This window comes from Podarcis pityusensis (genome assembly GCF_964106645.2).
Source record: "Podarcis pityusensis genome assembly, chromosome: 1".
NCBI lineage: Eukaryota > Metazoa > Chordata > Lepidosauria > Squamata > Lacertidae > Podarcis > Podarcis pityusensis.
In genome coordinates this window covers 93391770-93410780 of record NC_138028.1, presented here as the reverse complement: position 1 = coordinate 93410780, position 19011 = coordinate 93391770, and the positions used below count along the sequence as shown (strand labels likewise).

At 42.7% G+C, this 19011-nt stretch overlaps 1 protein-coding gene across 3 annotated transcripts; it reads left to right on the top strand.

Annotated features, from left to right (window-relative positions):
- Positions 1–486: 486 nt before the first annotated feature.
- CCDC14 (coiled-coil domain containing 14) lies at positions 487–17584 on the top strand. 3 transcript variants are annotated; one of them, XM_081006447.1, is made up of 13 exons: positions 487–628; positions 1607–1662; positions 1982–2057; positions 3722–3794; positions 3884–4024; positions 4574–4816; positions 4915–5012; positions 6973–7546; positions 10413–10554; positions 11687–11766; positions 13014–13229; positions 13313–13442; positions 16343–17584. In XM_081006447.1, the coding sequence occupies exons 1-13, from the start codon at positions 599–601 to the stop codon at positions 17313–17315; spliced, it is 2832 nt and encodes a 943-aa protein (XP_080862573.1). In that variant the 5' UTR covers positions 487–598; the 3' UTR covers positions 17316–17584. The 3 variants fall into 3 exon arrangements, with proteins under 3 accessions (XP_080862573.1, XP_080862572.1, XP_080862574.1); XM_081006446.1 differs by having other exon boundaries at positions 488–628; positions 13310–13442; XM_081006448.1 differs by lacking the exons at positions 487–628; positions 1607–1662; positions 1982–2057; positions 3722–3794 and having other exon boundaries at positions 3895–4008; positions 13310–13442.
- The last annotated feature ends 1427 nt before the right edge of the window (positions 17585–19011 follow it).

Below are 19011 nucleotides of genomic sequence, written 5' to 3'. Positions count from 1 at the left end.
TGTTCGAAAAAGGGTGAGAGGATGCCAGCTCTGCAGGCAAAGGGTGACCCATAACTGGGCTCCTGAGCCCCACAGGAGTGCTGCAAAAAGAATGCAGCTGGTCAAGGGAGCCGTGGACTCAAAAAGGTTGGAAACCTCTGCCTTAGGCTAACACACTGACCGCAGGATGAGCTTCCCGAGCCAAAAGCAAGGGCCCATTCCCTTCTCCCAGCAGCAAAAAAAATCTGTCCTGTTTCAGTGGGGATTTCCCACTCATTTCAATGGCTCCCAGAGGAACGCGTGCAGGACGCCTAATAAACACCGGTCCCACCCTCCGAGGGTTGACTAAGGGACAAACGGGCTAAGCCACGCCTCTCTCACGCTCCGCTTCCTCTATTGGTCCGACTTAGGAACGGCTCTAACCAATAGAATAAACTAGACCGCCGGGCTCTTATTTATTTCCCTCCTACCTCTTCCTTTCCCGCTCGGTCTGCCGCCGCCGCCGCCGCCTCAATGAGAGCAAATAGGGGGCGGGGCTTGAGACAGGCTCTGCCCCGTGAGTAACCGTTGGGCCCGTCAGTCAGCTTGGAGGAAGAGGCAGCCTCTTGGCTGGAAGGAGATGGCGAGGCCGGGCTCCGTAAGGCACAAGGTAAATGCGGGCGGGAGAGGGGGAGCAAACGCGCCCTCCCTTGCCATTAAGTTCGGGCTCTTCGCCCTGAGTTCCCCCTCGTAACCTCAGGGCTCTGCATTCCCCATAACCATGCATGATGCCTGTATGCTTACCGACTCAAGGCTGCAGTTCATGCACCTGATGATGGAAGTGGAGTGGGATCCGCGAACGCCTCTGTTATCGATGCATCTTATTTAGTTCTTAAGGTGCCGCGGGACTCTGCTGCTTTTACCAACAGAGTAGGTAACAAGCCCACCCTTCTAGAATTCGTAAAAGCAGAAGATCTTTAAGCTGATCCCTATTGCTCTTGCTCCTGGAGCACACACGCAAAATGTGATGGTGTGAAGTGTGATTGTTTCTGAAATACCAGATTGTACAAAAATAGTATGAGTTTAACTACTTAAGCATAACCTCTCCTGGTTTGCAGTGGTTTTATTTATTATTAATAGTTATAGAACACATTACCAAATGGTTGAAGTTATAAAGGCTCTTAGTTGGACACCAGTGTTTTCCTTGTTGAAATGGCCAGTTAATAGTCATGCTTGTGCAGGGAATCTGAATTTCAAAATGTGAAGTATTCTGTTCTTGATATTTGCAAATATGGTTTAGTTGATCGATTGAAATCAATTCACAGAGGCCTACATGTTCCCAATGGTTATTTATTCTTTAAAAAGACTCTTAATTGGCTTACATACAAAGTATAGGTCAGACATGCTTCACTACTGTAGATCGCTTTTCACTCTTGAAGTAGAATGAAATTTTTCTGTTATCAGTTCTATGCTCTTATAAGCATTTTTAAAATAAAACATCACTTGCATGCAGGCTTTCCTGTAGAAGATGTAGTCTCTCTCTCTCTCTCTCTCTCTCTCTCTCTCGTAAGCCTGAGGTGTGTTTTCTGTTACACTTATTCTGGAAAACTAATACCAAATATTGAGTGCTTGTTTGTGCAACCAACAGGTACTGTCATCAGGAAGGTTGACAGGATCAGCTAAATTAGCAAGCGGAGGAAAACAGTAAGGATATCCTCATATCTTCTATATTTGTGCAGGTTTGAGCAGTAGCATATTGTTAAAACTGCCCTAAATGTTGTGCTTTTTGCTGGCTAGTTGGGACCAATGCTTGTCTTTAGAAATGAAGATTATAGAATCATCTTAAATTCCTTATCAAATATTACATATAATGCCTTCAAACCTAAGTTGCTTTTTTGATGTAGTTGGTTTTAGAGTTTCTGATACTGTGTTTTAGCATTTCTCCTTTCCTAGATATCAAAGTCCAAGTGTTGTTTTGCATGTATGCTAGAGAGAGAGTTAACACAGCGTTTCTGTGTTTCAGGAATGCTTTAAGAAAAGTGGCACGTCCTGATGCTGATTTTGGCTACTCCCTGTATTCCACAGATTCTGAAGATCAGGTAATGACAGACTATAATGCAAAATCTGAGCAAAGTTTTTTATTTATGCATATTAAATATTGCTACGAAAAGCCACTAGCCCTGGTCACTGTCATCATGTTTCACATTTTCAATTAATCGGGAGAACAGGGCCTTGTCAGAAAGTTATATGGAAGAGGGTAATCTTTTAAGCAGAAGTAAGGAGAAGGGGATGACAGAGGACGAGATGGTTAGATAGTGTCTTCGAAGCTACCAGCATGAGTTTGACCAAACTGCGGGACGCAGTAGAAGACAGAAGTGCCTGGCGTGCTCTGGTCCATGGGGTCACGAAGAGTCGGACACGACTAAACGACTAAACAACAACAACAAAAGGAACCTTTTCTGGATGGATGGCTTCCCATCTGTTAATCACTTAATGCCATTGTGATGTCAGCTCATGTTGCGCTTTGAAGCCCCGATTGTTGGGATTTCAAAGTGCAGTACTATTTAAAATCCATTTTCCTGTTTGCAAAGGACTTTCAGACAGCTCATGTTTGAGTCTCTGGTTTTGTAGGCTCAAACTAGGCCTGGGAGATATATCAATATATTGCCCAGAACCAGTATGAAGAGCAGACCGTGATGTCGGTTTCATTAAGCGGTATATCACTGGTGAAACAGCTACCGCTCCTGAATCCCTGTGCTAGCAGCGTGCGCTGGGGGGAGTCAAATGCTTCTTCTTCCAGTGGGCACTGCTAGCAGAGGGACTCGGGAACAGCGGCGGTTTCACCAGCAATACATAGTGAAACCACCATCCCACTGCCTTCATATGACGCGGAGGGAGAAACAAGCTGTACCGGCGAGGTGCCGATACAGCCTGTTCCTCCCTCTGAATCTTTAAACTGCTCACCTGAGGAGCGTGCAGGTGCCCTTGCCTCAGTCTAGCAATTAAAGGAGCCCCAATACTCCTGCTGCTCACGTGTGAGCAGCAAAAGCACCGGGGATGACTCAGCTGGGGAAGGGAAATGTTCCCTCCCCCCAGCTAAGCTGCACGAACAAGCTGCATTGTCCCAGCCTGCAACCCTGGGTGAAATCGCCTCAGCTCTCAAGGTGAGAGCTGGGGCAGTTTCACCTGGTGTCTCACAGGCAGAGGCCAACGCATCTTGTTTTTCAACATCGCGGTAGATCGCCAAACTGTGGTGTTTGGCTGGCAATACACCACAATGTTGAAAGCCTAATATTGCTTAAACAGAAATGCTTGATCACTTGACTTGAGCAATATTTAACTCATTTGCTACATAGGCCTGTGCCTTGCTGGGAACAATCACATGCAGCCACTGCAGGATTTAACCCAATTATGGCAGCTGACAGGCAGGTAGACATGGTTGGAGGGAAAGGACCTCATAGGTCAAGATTAGCCTGCAGGCCCAAGGTTGCCCCCCCCCCCCCGCTGTTAAGATATGCAGGTCCCAAGCCACCAAGGATTGTAATGAGTATCTTGAATTGAGCCTGGAAACAAACCAGCAGCCAGGGCAAATCATACAATGCCTAGCACTCACGGGCATCCTAGCAGCAGCATTCAGTATTGGTTGTAGTTTCCAACATACACTTTGGAACATTTACTAGCTCACAGAATAAGGAAAGTTTAATAATGAGCCATTTTCTGTGAATGAAAACTGTTTGCATTCTCTTTCATATCCTTTCTACAGGTTGCAACCATTCATCATGGCCTGGATCGCTGTGCGTCTTTACTAAAGGACATTTTGCAAAATGAATCTGAAGGTAGTATTCTTTTTAACTACTTGAATTCAGTTTTCATTCTGCGAGTAACTTACTTTGTTGCTAAATGATATTATTTCAAATGGTGCTAGGGATGGAGAACCTCTGTCAAAAGGCAGGTAAAGCAGCTTTTGTCAGAACAGCTTCAAGACCTTTACTCAGTAAAGTCAATGGTTCAAAGAAGAGGGGTCAAAAGAAAAAAAATATTTCTGCAAATGTGCGTAAAGGAATGGGTAAGATGTTTTTCTTCAACTTTATTTTTAAGTTAATTCTTTATTTTATTATATCCTTTCAGTGTTTCATTACAGAATATCTATAAGAAAATGATAAAACACAATTTATACATTATTCTTTAAAAGATCTGATTTTTTAAAAATAGCCTTACTCTACCATAAATGTTCAGTAGATTTCACCTGCACTAGTAGATCAATTTTTGCTTCATGGAGGTCTAAGTTTTTTGTTGTATTCATCAATAGGACTAAATTACATGTTTCACTGTACAGTCTTTGGTCAAGTACAGGCCACCATGAGTCTGTGAACAATGCAGAACTATATTCTTGAACTATTAGAAAATAGTTTAGACTTTGAGGAATGCTTAAGAATATAACTTACATATTTTTACTTTTATCTTACATAATGTAACATAAAACATAATCAAGACTACAAGCGTATGGCAATGCTTCAAGAGCAGAATTCCAAAACTCAAAAGGTTACTGCTACATCTTTGTTGTTTTAGAATATAACTTAACAGAGTTAAAGGTTATCCTTTTTGCTTTTTGTAGTGCCTATGCCAAATAAGCCAGCATCAGTGAATGCTGCAGTTGTTGAAAAAGACACAACTCCTGTAAGTACAGGGCAACCTTCTCCTCTTCAACCAATTCATATACCTTGCACTCAGCACTCTCCTGTGATGCATCAGAAACTGTGTGAGCATGTGCAAACCCAGATGTCTCTGCTAAACACCCAACCACTGCAAAAATCCAGTGGCATTCCTGAAGTTCCATGTTCCATCGTTCCTGAACACAGTGAGTGGGAATGGCATGATTTGATTTGACAGACGTTGTGGGATGGATATATTTAATCTTAACATTGACAATTTTGTTCTTTATACCTCAATCGATAGCAACATATCAGCCTGTAACAGCATTCAACTCCCGTTTGCCTACCTCTACACCAGCTCTGTCCCCACAGTATGCAGCTAATCCTTCGTTTGTTCAGCCTGTAAGTACTCTCTTAAATTTTGGATTGCCACGTTTTGTTCTGTGCATACTATTGATAAATTTCTACTGTTTTGCCTTCCTTAAAAGTTTCCTTAATACATGTTAAAATGGGGGCTTCTAAAGTCTAATGCAATTCAACAAGTGTTGGTGTAGATGTAGATAACTGGTCATTTTTTCCATTTTTTTTATTTATGGTTGTCAAAGAGGAGGAACCATGATATAATTTCAATTTCCCCTTGGGTATTTGACGACATAAGAGGATGGAGGGGACAACAGGAATGTAAGACTCTGTTAAGGTCAGCAGCTTGTGCCAAAGTACGGCAGATCACATTCAGGAAAGCACTCTATTTTTCACATCACATGACACTTCTTAAAAACATACCTCTTTGCTTAAGCCTTTTCTGGCATTTAATGTTGAGAAATAATAGTGCCCTTTGGATTATCAGCTGCATTTTTTTATATTTTACTGTGATTTATTGCTAGATTTTATCACCTTGTACACCGTCTTGAGGCTTAAGTAGAATTTGCTTGTCACCCATTCTTCTAAAAAAATTTTTAATATCTTTATTGTCATTGCCCCCTTCGGGGACAACGAAATTACTTGACTGCTCCATAAAAACACTAATTAATCAATACAGTATAATACAGCAAGGGAGATTAGATGACTTTCAAAGTCCGGGCTTCCCATTCAGGGCCGAGATCGCTCTGGAGAAGAAGCTGTTCTTAAGACGGCTTGTTCTTGTCTTCATCGTCCTGTATCTCCGTCCCGACGGCAAGAGCTCAAAGAGACAGTGACCAGGATGCAATGGATCTTTTACTATGTCCAGTGCCTTCCTATGGCACCTTGTGGCATAAATCTGCTCTAAGGTAGAGAGTGGGCAGCCAACAATGCTCTCTGCTGCCTTAACAACCCTGCACAACCCCATCCTGTCCTGGGTAGTACAGTAAATACTACATTGGGCGAGCACAATACAGCACAACTGCAACAAATTAATTCTGCAAGCCGAAAGGGGAAAAGAAAGAAAAAAATGTTAAAACAAATCCAACTTCACCTGCTTCAAAGTGAAGCTGTTTTGAAGAACACCAGTACTAAAGCAACCTTTAATTCTGCATATATTTTGAAACACCTGCCATAGATTACCCCATCAGGTTCAACTAATTACTAATACAATATAGGCAATCTCTCTTTGTCTCTCTTTGTGTTGGATAACAATCAAATGGCATAATAGCTTATTGTTAAATAAGCCTTTAAGACAGGGTGTATCAACTGCTGTGCCTTTGAAAGTATGCTTAAGAAGTGGGGAAAGAGATCCTTCATGGTGTCATAGAAAATATAATATTTACCGTATTTTTTGCTTTATAAGACACACTTTTTCCCTCCTAAAAAGTAAGGGGAAATGTGTGTGTGTCTTATGGAGCGAATGCAGGTTGCACAGCTATCTCTGAATCCAGAACAGCTGCGCAGCGATCCCTCTTGCTGTTCTGACTTCTGGGATAGCCACGCAAAGCCTCTTCAGAGCAACGGGAGGAACGCTCCCCCTGCCCTGAAGAGGCTTGGTGCGGCTATCCCAGAACAGCAAGAGGGATCGCTGCTTTCGCTGCGCAGCGATTCCTCTTGCTGTTCTGATTTCGCTTTGCTGGAGAGGCGCTGTGCAGAGAGGGAGAGCTGCACAGTGCCCCTTCAGTGAAGCGGGAGGAGAAACGGAGCCCCTTCCGTTTCTCCTCCCGCTTTGCTGAAGAGGCGCTGTGCAGATTCAGAATATTTTTTTCTTGTTTTCCTCCTCTAAAACTAGGTGCGTCTTATGGTCAGGTGCGTCAAATACGGTACCTAGCGTAATATTTACCTTTATAGTAGAAGGCTACACATCTAAACACTATTTTTTATTGCAACCTACTCATAACTAAGCGTGCAGTATTAACATTTCAGTGTAGAATAAATTATTCATATGCTCTTTTTATAGGGTGCTGTCATTGAGAGCTGCACTCAGTGTGCATCACAGATGGGACTTCTCTTGCCAGAAGGCCACAGTGGCTCCACTTCTAGTGCCCAAGGGCAGACTGTTGCTTCATGTTCTGCCCTGCCCCACATGATCCAGTCTGCTCCAAACAAACCTACGCCACCCACAGTACTTGCTCCAGCTAGTACCATAGAAACTGTGCCCGATCAAGGAAACCACGAACAGCAGATTAAAGAGGCAGACCTAATAAGATGTATTCAAGCACATCTGGCTCTGTTGCAAGCACATGAAAAGGAGAATGGGAAGGTTGATGGAAAGTACCAGGATGTTGACCAAATTCAGACCAAGCCCTTGATTTCTAGAGAAGACACTGCTGAAGAATATAGTGAGGGTACTCTAAGCGAAGAGGAAAACTTGGATGGAGTTGATATGGCACCAGTGAGAGATACAAGCTGTCAGACGAGCTTTGACAAGGACATTTTAAAACCTAAAAAGACAAGCCTTCAAAAAACAGCTCAGAAAGTGAAAACCGTGAAGTATCTTTTGGGAGAACTTAAGGCCTTGCTCACTGATCAGGGTAATATGAGATTTCTGCTTACAATATACCGTATTTTTCGCACTATTGGACGCACCGGTCCATAGGACGCACCTAGATTTGGGGGGGGAAATAAAGGCAAAAAAATTTATTCCCCCCCCCCGCCAGGCGCGGGGCTGGGGCGGGGGAAGCCCGAGCTTCCCCCTCCCCCAGAACGGGACCCAGAGCCATGCCGAAGCTGCGCGCAGCTTTGGCATCGCTCTGGGAGCTTGCGGGGCTGGGGGAGGAGGAAGCCCTCCGCCAGCCTCCAAACCATGTCGGGAGACAGCGGGATGGCGCGCTGCGCCTCTCCCGCTGTCCCCCGAGTTTGCGGGGCTGGCGACGGGGAGGAGCAGGCATCTCCCCCCGCCAGCCTTCTAGCCAAGTCGGGGGACAGCGGGAAAGGCGCGCTGCGCCCCTGCCGCTGTCTCCCGAGTTTGCGGGGCTGGCGACGGGGAGGAGCAGGCTTCTCCCCCCGCCAGCCTTCTAGCCAAGTCGGGGGACAGCGGGAAGGGCGCGCTGCGCCTCTCCCACTTTCTCCCGAGTTTGCGGGGCTGGCGACGGGGAGGAGCAGGCTTCTCCCCCCCGCCAGCCTGCTAGCCAAGTCGGGGGACAGTGGGAAGGGCGCGCTGTGCCTCTCCCGCTGTCTCCCGAGTTTGCGGGGCTGGCGACGGGGAGGAGCAGGCTTCTCCCCCCCGCCAGCCTTCTAGCCAAGTCGGGGGACAGCGGGAAGGGCGCGCTGCGCCCCTGCCGCTGTCTCCCGAGTTTGCGGGGCTGGCGACGGGGAGGAGCAGGCTTCTCCCCCCGCCAGCCTTCTAGCCAAGTCGGGGGACAGCGGGAAGGGCGCGCTGCGCCCCTGCCGCTGTCTCCCGAGTTTGCGGGGCTGGCGACGGGGAGGAGCAGGCTTCTCCCCCCGCCAGCCTTCTAGCCAAGTCGGGGGACAGCGGGAAGGGCGCGCTGCGCCTCTCCCACTTTCTCCCGAGTTTGCGGGGCTGGCGACGGGGAGGAGCAGGCTTCTCCCCCCCGCCAGCCTGCTAGCCAAGTCGGGGGACAGCGGGAAGGGCGCGCTGCGCCTCTCCCGCTGTCTCCCGAGTTTGCGGGGCTGGCGACGGGGAGGAGCAGGCTTCTCCCCCCCGCCAGCCTTCTAGCCAAGTCGGGGGACAGCGGGAAGGGCGCGCTGCGCCTCTCCCGCTGTCTCCCGAGTTTGCGGGGCTGGCGACGGGGAGGAGCAGGCTCCCCCCCCGCCAGCCTTCTAACCAAGTCGGGGGACAGCGGGAAGGGCGCGCTGCGCCTCTCCCGCTGTCCCCCGAGCTTGTGGGGCTCTCCTGAAGCCTGGAGAGCGAGAGGGGTCGGTGCACACCGACCCCTCTCGCTCTCCAGGCTTCAGCGAAAGCCTGCATTCGCACCATAGGACGCACACACATTTCCCCTTCATTTTTGGAGGGGAAAAAGTGCGTCCTATAGTGCGAAAAATACGGTAATTGATTTATACTTCTGTAAGGTTTACTTAATTGAATACCAACATGACAAAACCACATTTGTTTCTACTAATTTTGTCTTTCTTTCTACTAAGGTTTCATATTTTAGTATTTTGTTCCTTTTATCTGTTAGTAGTATGCAATAAAAGGGACGTGGGTGGCCCTGTGGGTTAAATCTCAGAGCCGATCAGAAGGTTGCAGTTCGAATCCCTGCGACGGGGTGAGCTCCCGTTGCTTGGTCCCTGCTTCTGCCAACTTAGCAGTTCGAAAGCACAAAAGTACAAGTAGATAAATAGGTACCGCTCTGGCGGGAAGGTAAACGGCGTTTCCATGCGCTGCTCTGGTTCGCCAGAAGCGGCTTAGTCATGCTGACCACATGGCCCGGAAGCTGTACACCAGCTCTCTCGGCCAGTAAAGTGAGATGAGCGCCGCAACCCCAGAGTCGTCTGCGACTGGACCTAACGGTCAGGGGTCCCTTTACGTTTAGTAGGCAATAAAGAACAGAGACTCCTTTCTGCACAAGGGAGAGTGTTCACATTCTCAATATGGCTGAGTGGTGCTTTTTGTTTTGTAAGAAATCTGAAGTCAAATGTAAAAAAAAAAAATCAGATCTCTTCCCCTTCATTTTCCTAATCACATCTGCTTCATGTATTGAAAACCAGTGATTTACAACGCATTGCTATTCTTATTAAAATATTTTTGGATACTTTCTTGATTAAGGAATCATGTTCCAGATCAGTACAGCATAAAAGCTTCCAATGGAGTTTGATTTGTAGTGGAGCTGAATGTGAGACATCTTTAAAAAAAAAAAAATCTGATGAGTATAGAAAGCAAATATAAGCAAATATAACTATCTGCCTTGCCCTACCTAATATGAATAGGTTATAAAATGTTTCTTGAGGATTCCCATATTAATGTAAGTCTTATTAGATGGGGAAACACCCATGGTGGAATTCTTATTATTTCCGCTTTGTGAGCTGGCAAGTACTGTTCATCCTGGGCAGCAGGTAAGTAAGCAAGCAAGCTTATATGGAAGTAAAGGAAGCTTCTGGAATAATTAGCTGTAAGCAGATGTGTTTAGGGTCATGTTGCCAACATTACACCAGGGACAATAAGGTTAATATATATATACAAGGGTTCTTACTATTCTCAGGGTAAAGTGCTGTTTTTTTCTTTTAGCAACATGCACTGCAAAAACATTAATGAAATTTGTTCCCTTCCTTTGGAAAGGGACATATTGAAGACGGAGCTCTGTCTTAAATCTATTGTAGCGTATAGCAGATGTAAAAGTACTTGGTATCTTTCTTAGGATTGTGAATTTTTATTCTTCCACAACATGTTTTGAGGAGTGCATTTGATTACTCAACAGATTCTTCCTTTCCCCATTATAGATGATTCAGAAATTTTGAGGTTGCTAGGTGAAGTGGAAGACACTGTATCACTCTTGCCTGCAGTTGTTGGAAATGCAAATGTACAGGCTGAAATAGCACTTGCTGTTCAACCTCTCAGAAGTGAAAATGCCCAATTGCGCAGGTCAGTAATACATGTATGGAGGATCAGCAATGGTAATTCACCAGATCTCAGTTTAGAACAGTTAACAAAAGGGTGAATGTGCACTTAAAACAAAAGCATTTTACAGCAAGATTACAATTCTGTCCTTTTTTAAAGGAGTAGATGCATAGATTATGTATACATATAAATTAAGTCTGTTATCTATAAAACAGAAATACTGTATAATAAATTAACATGTCGAAACATTTTTGCGAAACAATCTAAAACTTGTTTATCAATGTTCAACTAAAATGAGTAAGATGCATTTGGGAGTTGAAACATCAGCAGACTATCTTGATATAAAAGTTGGCGCAATCCTTGTTCTCCACCCAATTTTCACTTTCTTGTAGAGTTCATTGTGGAAGAAGAGGGGTCTGCCGGGGGAACTGCAAAAGGCAGTTCACTGCCACATAATGGTTATCCACGTAATGGAACAAAATAGTTCCGTTATCGTGTATAATAACAGTTGGTAATGCTAGTGATAACAACTGTGATCAGTTTGTGTATACAGTGGTACCTCGGGTTAAGTACTTAATTCGTTCCGGAGGTCCGTACATAACCTGAAACTGTTCTTAACCTGAAGCACCACTTTAGCTAATGGGGCCTCCGGCTGCTGCCGCGCTGCCGGAGCACGATTTCTGTTCTCATTCTGAAGCAAAGTTCTTAACCTGAAGCACTATTTCTGGGTTAGCGGAGTCTGTAACCTGAAGCGTATGTAACCTGAAGCATATGTAATCCGAGGTACCACTGTACAGGTTGATAGGACTGTGGTTCAGCCACAGCAAACCTCTCTGCTGACTTTATCAGATCAGCACTGGTAACCTCAGCTGATTGGAAGCTCATCTCAGTTGTAGTCAGGGTTCAACTGTATAATACGCAAGCTGCTGTGGGAACATTCTTGGATTTTCTTTTTGTGTATTGGCATTGTTTTAAAGCTGTGGTGCAATTGTCCCAAGCAGAAGAGGATCTAGCAGAGAATGAGGGGTTGTCAGAATGGATAAAGTTAACTTAAAAGCTGAGGAAGATAGTTTTGTCCCCTCACTTTTTATCAAAACCATTGCCATAGAAAATAGTTGTTAAATGCAAACTTTCCCACCCCCCAATACAAATGAAGACGACTAAGAATATTGAATCAACAGCTGAAGAACCAAGAGAGAGCAGAAAAAGAATGCAATCCGGATAGCAACTATGAATGTAAGTAACAAAGTGTAAAGATTTGAATGTATTTTAAAAGCACTTAAAACAGAATTTGAGGTGTATTCACAGTCTCTGCTGGTTACTCACACTTCTAACAGTTCTGGAAGCAATGCTGTTTTCGTCTAATGAAGTACTTGAATAGCGTACTATATTTACTTTATATAAAGCCCTTCATGTAATAGTAAGCCATAGTTAATGGTTTACCACAAATGCACAAATTATACCTGCTTTCCCTTGCTTAATTCTGTCCAAACTGGAAATAAAGGTTTGTTTTGCTCCAATAACAAATGAAGGATCGTGGTTTCTTTCTCCTGCCCACTAGTAAGAGCAAAGTGTGCATGATTGGCACATTCACAATTAACTATTAGCTATGTTTTTTCATTCTTGTCTACTAAACTGCAGCAGATTTCTGGCTCTAAAGGTTTTCAGTTATGCTGCTGCTTCTCCTAGCCGTTATTCAGACCTATGTCACTCTGTTATTCCATGGTTTGTTTTATGCCAATGATTTTTTATAATGTGTTGTACCCAAAGCTAAATACATTTTCTAAATATGTTAATAATAGATTTGCAGTACATATGAAAGCAGAAACTAGTTAGCTGAAGATTTCCTAGCACGTTCACGTGCTCTTGCGAATTAGCTGCATGTGTGAGCAGAAGATTGGTTCACATTTTGGCTTATTAAGATGTGAGATGCTAATCAAAACATTACCACTGTCTCATTACCTCTCATACGGTTTCACATGAAACAATGCCATTGTATCGTACAACTTTATTCAGGAATGGCTTATTGACTTGATTGTGGAAGTGGTTACATGCATGGTTTCTCTTACAGTTTGAATATTAAAGTCTGTATAGTTGGGTCATACTATGAATTTCTACCATGTACATTATTGTATAGAGAAAAGTAGGTGAACCAGTTAGTGCAGGCAGCGAGTTGGCTGTATCTTCATGATTGCAGCTCCAACCAGTAAGTAAGACATCTTCAGTTTGGCCTAGAAGGAAATAGAAAAACTCATTACAGCTACAGCAGAACAGTTCATATATATTCATCTAAGGACGTGTTGCAACATTCTCTACTGATTAAAATTTCTAGACAGTCTCCAAAGGAAGCCTCGGGCAAAATATATTGCTGTTAAAAATCCTAGAGATTACAAGGGCATGCCACCTATTTATATTTTAGCAGTTATAAATATTTGTTGGAGTTGAACTTGTCTTTTAAAACAACTATATGCTTCTTCCCATAGTCTCGCTCCAGTCTTTGAATATCACATTGCAGAGTCAGTTGAATGAATATATGAAAAGCAATGAGTTGCTGCGGAATAAAAATGAAGAGATCATTAAAATGTTAGAAAGCCAAAAAGAGGAAAATAGAAGGCTGACCAGAATAATTCACGAGAGGGACCAAGAGCTTCATGAAAAGCAACAGCAATATGATATTTTCTCAACAAAGCTCAAAATTGGTGTGTACACTGAGGCACTTTCTGGGTTCATATTTGTTTAATGTAAAAATTACAATTTACACTTCTTCAATGTGTTTCAGAAGCAGACGATATACTGAACAGCACAAAGAGCTTGCAGTACAAGTTGGAAGTTGCTGAGAAAGAAAACCAGATTTTAGGCATAACATTGCGTCAGAAAGATGCAGAAGTGAATAGGTTACATGAATTGACTCGGTAACTATCTTAATTTGCTTGTTAAATATGTATCTCACCTTTTAATCAAATGGTGCAAATAACTAATGTTCAGTAACATTGCCCTTGTCTAACTTCCTTCTTTTAACTTCAGTCCTATGCAGTTAGCAAAATTTTAGGCCCAACACATTTAGAATGAAAAGCTGAAAATTGCATGTATGTTGATCTGAAAGCTATGATAAACTTATTGAAGACTGGGAGAAGTCGCCATATTGGAAAATGGTGGATTCTTTTCAGTTTAAAAGCACCAATATCTCAGAAAATAATAGCCAAATTGAACATTCTCCAAAGATTTTGCAGAATAATTTCAGGTAGGATTTTCAAACTTCAGATTTGGGAGGGGGAACATGCCATATGTTTAGCATGGCAAAGGAACAATATTCAGCTTTTTATTTTAAAAGTTTGGGTCAAGCACTAGTTTCACTGGAAACTAATATTACAACTAGTATTCATTAACTATATAAATTGGCAAAATATTATAGTAGAAACCCATTTCTGTCACTTTATTAGGGAAGAATGTATTGCTCTTGTGACTTTGTTTCAATAATTAGTTGCTCTTTGAAAACTGTATAATGCAAGTAATCCTGACAGTTAGCTGAACTTGAGTGTGCTACACTAGTTCCTGAAACTTGATTGGCTTACGGCTGACATTGAGGTGGTCGTGCTCAGTCTTCTTGGGACTTGATTCATTCACTATAGAATGCCACCCAGAGGGAGAGTCCAAAGGATGTACAGAAGTTCAGAAAATAAAGATAAATTGTCCTTTGTTTTTCTACAGTTAATGGGTTTGAATAATCTCTCTTTCTATCAAGAATCCAATTTATTTAAGACTTCTTTTGAGGTACATTAAGTATGAAAAGATATTGTGTAGAAACAGACAAAGAGAAACAAATCTGCTTAGTCAAGTCTATTTACTTACCTCCAGCTGTTCCGTCTCTCCTTATTTCACTTGAGCTACTTGTTTAATAGAATATTGTTTGAAGAGGGCATAATTTATCCTGTGAACTGCCCTGAGACCTATGGGTATAGGGCAGTATACAAATTTAAACAATAAAAACAACTGCTTCTGGAGCAGGTAGTCTTGCACAAGACCTTTGTTGAAGTTTAACTGATAGTTCTGTCACATATATTTAGTGTTATATCAAGTCTTGCACTGTGGGTGTAGTACTTAGCCACCAGATGGTGTCAGAGATTCATGGACTAAGTTGAAACCTGTCTTGCTAGAAAGGGGGGGGGGGGGAATGACCCTTTACAATTGCCAGGGTGAATAAAAGTTGTCACATTCTGGTTTTTAGCTCTTGTTTTCTCTTGTTGCTTCACCGAATCCAGTTGGGCACCATTACCACACGTTACAGGTAGATTTTTCAGACTGTAGCTCAAACAAGATGGGGGTTGTTTGTGCAACCTGTGTGCATACTTTTGTCTCCTGTTTAATAGGTTGGAACTGAACTATTGAGACTATTCAAAAAGCTTAAATTTTTACCCCTTCAGCTATTCAGGACAGTGGGGAGCAGAACACGTGCCAGGACTCCTCCACCCCACAAACAGCTAATCCTCAGACTGTTTTATTTTTTTAAAAGAACCGTGGGTGCAGCCACAACAGTTTCATGGGCAGCACTTTTGAGTTCAGTTTTTAATGTTTTTGGAATTTTCCTTGAATGTTCCAGGAGAGAGTGATGCAGCATTTAATCAATTTATTTTTTCAAGTGGCAAGCATTCCATTCATAACAATGGGCAAAGGGAGGGGTTCTCCCGCTCTTCCCCAGACACCCATTGCAATGGGTTATGGGAAGCGTGTCTCTTAGTAAAGACTTCCGATTGCAGCATTAGTTCTTCCTTTAAGGCTGAATGGTGGCCGTTTGGCTTTTATTTATAAAAATATTTCTATGTCACTATAACATGAAATATCAGGACATTGCGCAACATTAGAACACAACACAATTAAATTAAACTAAATTATTATTATTACAGTGGTACCTCGGTTTAAGAACTTAATTCGTTCTGGAGGTCCGATCTTAACCTGAAACTGTTCTTAACCTGAAGCACCACTTTAGCTAATGGGGCCTCCCGCTGTCACCACGCGATTTCTGTTCTCATCCTGAAGCAAAGTTCTTAACCCGAGGTACTATTTCTGTGTTAGCGGAGTCTGTAACCTGAAGCGTCTGTAACCCAAGGTACCACTGTATTAATATCAACAACAACAACACATATACCCGGGCATGTTAGGGAGACAAGCCACCATTGATCACTAGTTTTGGGGGAAGGGGCAGCGCTTTTCCTCCTAGCAGTGTTTGTAACTGTGGCCAACTTGGTTTTGGCCCGTGTGACTTGTTGGAAGGCATTGACAGCTGGGTGTATGGTTGTATTTACATGGCCCCATTTCTAGAGACCCCCCTTCACTTAGCCTCTCTCACTTGGCATCCTCTCTCCCACACGGTTATGACATTTACTTACATACACATACACACACACACACACACACACACACACACACAAAATGTTCAGTTTTCTTTTTCTTTTATTTTCAGTGAAAGTTTAAATGTGTTTGCCTCTTTACAAAACTAATAGATAATGTTCTACTTCAATACAATGGTCGTTTGGAAGATAAACTTAAGACAGACCACCAAAAAAGCCCAACCTGCAGTCATAGTTTTTAAGTTTTGCTTAAAAGCTCAGTATAGGTATGACAGTATTACTAACTTCTGTATTGTCTCAAGGTGGACTGTATGCTGAAAGAGGTACAGTATACGATATCTATACCCACAGGCAAGTGGGGATAAAACTACAACCAGAGCCTAACTGCTTGAGACAAATTCAGGATCTTGGATTTTGTCATATTCCTTGTCCTAATTAAAATTAAACTACTGAATTGTTCTCAACAGGGCTCTGCAGGGCAGTATGTCCAAACTTCTCTCAGACCTCACTGTGGACACTGCCAAACCAAAACAGGAAAGAAGTCTGTCAAAAGCACTCTTGGAAATTCATGAGAAACAGCTGCAGGCCGACGCATACCCTCTAAGTGATTCTGTAATGAGCTACCTTAAAAAGTTAGAAACCAGTCCTATTCTGGCAGAGCCTGTCTTACCAAAAAGTAAGATGAAGGTACCAGGTGAAGGATATGACATGAGGGCAACTGAAGACCCTCCTCAAAACAGCCCTATTGCAGGGGAAATAGCGGCTCCAAAAAGCTTTGCCTTTCTAAAGCCTGAAGTTGAAGCAGCCAGCAATTCAAGTACTTTGGTAGAAGGGCATGGGCCGGATGAGACTATTTACATTCCATTGAGTAGCAGTCCATCTCAGAGACCAGCTGCAGCAGCTGAAAGGACAGATACACAGTGTCAAGTTCCCCCAAAACGGGACTGTAACTTTGGGTTGGCCAATTCCAAGCAACCAATTAGGTTTGAGATGCCGGGCAACAATGCAAAGGCCGCTGATAAATTGTATGGTAGCTTTAGTCCCAAAAAGACTGCGGAAAATAAGTCTGAAAGTAAGGGGAAGACAGCAAAGCTGGAGGGAGACAGATGCCAAATGCAGCCAAAAGAAATAACAAATGAAGCTGTTAAAATGATTTCGGACGATCCAGATGGACTTCAGCCTGATAAATTCTTTTATGCTTCTATTCCACATCAGAAAGGAAACACGCAGAAAAAAGGCCCTGGTATTTCTGTTCCTGACTCCAGTTTCTCAACTTTTGACTGGATGTCTGGAAAATCTGAATGGACTATATCTTCCTTTTCAACATTCACTTCTAGAGATGAAGAAGACTTCAAAAATGGTCTAGCAGCCTTGGATGCAAACATAGCTAGACTGCAAAAGACTTTGCAGAATAGTTTGAAAAAAACAGCAAGTCTTTAATGCACCATTTCAGAAGAAGCTAGAGAAATGCTTTCCTTGAAATCTGGTTATTTTATAGCATGTTTGTACTTGTATAACTTTTGAATTGTTGCTGTAACACTTTTTTTTTACTGACAAGACGAAGAGCTGTTTTACTGGCAAAAAATTATTCATTACTTAAATAAAGATTAAATCTGAAATATTCCTGTAAATTTTAATTTTAAAATGTAAATAAATGTAAGTTTTCTAATAAATTATTAATTATTTGTTAATAAATTGATTGAATCTACTGTTTTTCTGTGGGCTTTATTTACCATTAATTTTTCATCTAAACACCACCTCAAGCTTGATTTTGTACTTCAGAAAGTGGTGGACTCTCCTTCCTTGGAAGTTTTTAAACAAATTGGATAGCCATCCATCAGGGATTCTTTAAGCTGTGATTCCTGCATTGCAGGGGGTTAGACTAGACGACCTTTGGATTTCCACACACAATTCAACACTGGAGGCAATTGCCTTCGTTTTTTTCCTTGTTCCCACCAGCCTTTCCTTTCTTTGTTCCCACCATCAACAGACACCCTTTTCACGCATCTGAATATAGAGAGGGAGGAATGAGGGAGCAGCTTTGTTTATATACTTGACCTCCATATATTCACCACAAAGGCCTGAGCAACCTTTGGGCAAAAACTGAACAGGATCCCTCAGAATATAGAAAGCAGCATGGGGAGGTGGGGGGGGGGAATGTTTGCTCAGGTCTTGTAATGAACATGGAGGTTCTTGACACATTCAAAGGACATCTGAAAAGCAATTGAAACCTACCACTCGAAGAGCTTTAAACCACAGCTGGGTAAAAATATGGCATTTAGCCTATATTGAAATGCATTAAAGGATTTTGAAGTTAATTACATTTGAAATAGTGATGCCACCGTGTAGCTGAGGTACTCTAATGTCAGAGAGGTAGCCTGGTTTACTGAGAACCCAGTTTACAGAAACAGTAGAATATTAGCTTATCAGGACTAAATCTTTCAGTGCAGCACTGTAAGGTTTTAATCATACAGAAGTTCATAAGGTGGTGGGTGAGAAAAGATTAAACAGCCTTCCCCTTTAGGGAACATTGAGCTTGATGAAATCAAAAGCTTGCATCACAATTCAGAATCCGATCGAAATCAAAGCAGTATTGTACTATTCCTGTGCAAAAGATGACAGCTTGCGTTTTAGCCCCAATCTTTATGATTCCCATTTCCACACAATTTTTCATTATCTCGGATTTGATTACCATTGTCCCAGCCATCAAACTAACTGAGGCGATGTCTTGTCAGTTCCCATTACCAAGACTGCTGTAATTCAAAAACTGCAAGGTACTAAAATGACTTAACATCATTTTCCAGGTGTAGTTACATAGTTATTTCTGAAAGGGGACGAGAGAGAGGAGGAGGAGGAAAGGAAACTTCCAAAGCCACTGCCTTCATTTCTCAGAACAACTTGTATAAGTTATTCATTATACTAGAATGAGCTTATAAATAGAAGCTTTGTTGTTGAAGCTAGAAAACTTCTACATAGTTAAGTTTTTAATTATAAACAGTTATCCTTGTTAAGTTGTCTGCGGAGAACAGCTGTATTACCAGTACCTCACAGTGAGGGGTGGCTCAAGATACTTGGTTGCTTGAGGGGAATAAGGTCAAGACAAGACTCTGCCCTTCCACCGGTCATCTTTCCATGT